This window comes from Nestor notabilis, unplaced genomic scaffold (assembly GCF_000696875.1).
Source record: "Nestor notabilis isolate BGI_N333 unplaced genomic scaffold, ASM69687v1 scaffold21274, whole genome shotgun sequence".
Lineage (NCBI taxonomy): Eukaryota > Metazoa > Chordata > Aves > Psittaciformes > Psittacidae > Nestor > Nestor notabilis.
In genome coordinates this window covers 2,206-2,518 of record NW_009926274.1, presented here as the reverse complement: position 1 = coordinate 2,518, position 313 = coordinate 2,206, and the positions used below count along the sequence as shown (strand labels likewise).

The 313-nt window shown below is 62.9% G+C and overlaps 1 protein-coding gene across 1 annotated transcript in view; it reads left to right on the top strand.

Moving 5' to 3' along the window:
• TIMP2 (TIMP metallopeptidase inhibitor 2) overlaps positions 1-313 on the top strand; it is a gene marked incomplete at both ends in the record, with an annotated part of 1,165 nt that overhangs the window by 327 nt on the left and 525 nt on the right. The window contains 1 exon segment of the mRNA XM_010013455.1: positions 84-311. Coding sequence (XP_010011757.1) covers positions 84-311 — 228 coding nt within the window.

The window sequence follows — 313 nt, the reverse complement described above, 5'->3', positions numbered from 1 at the left end:
GCCCTGTGGCCTCCTGATGTGTGAATGGTCCCCCCCTTCCTCCTGCTCCCACCACCAGACCTCAGTACTGGATTGCAGCAGAGTTCAGCCTCGCCCCGGGCCAGGCTGAGCCCCAGCAGCCTGAGTCAGCACCAAGTCCCAGGGTGCCTGGGGGGACCCTCTGAGCTGTCTCTGGCCTCTCCGCAGGCAAGTCAGAGGGCAATGGCAAGATGCACATCACGCTCTGCGACTTGGTCTCCACCTGGGACTCACTGAGCCCGACCCAGAAGAAGAGCCTAAACCAGCGGTACCAGATGGGCTGCGAGTGCAAGGT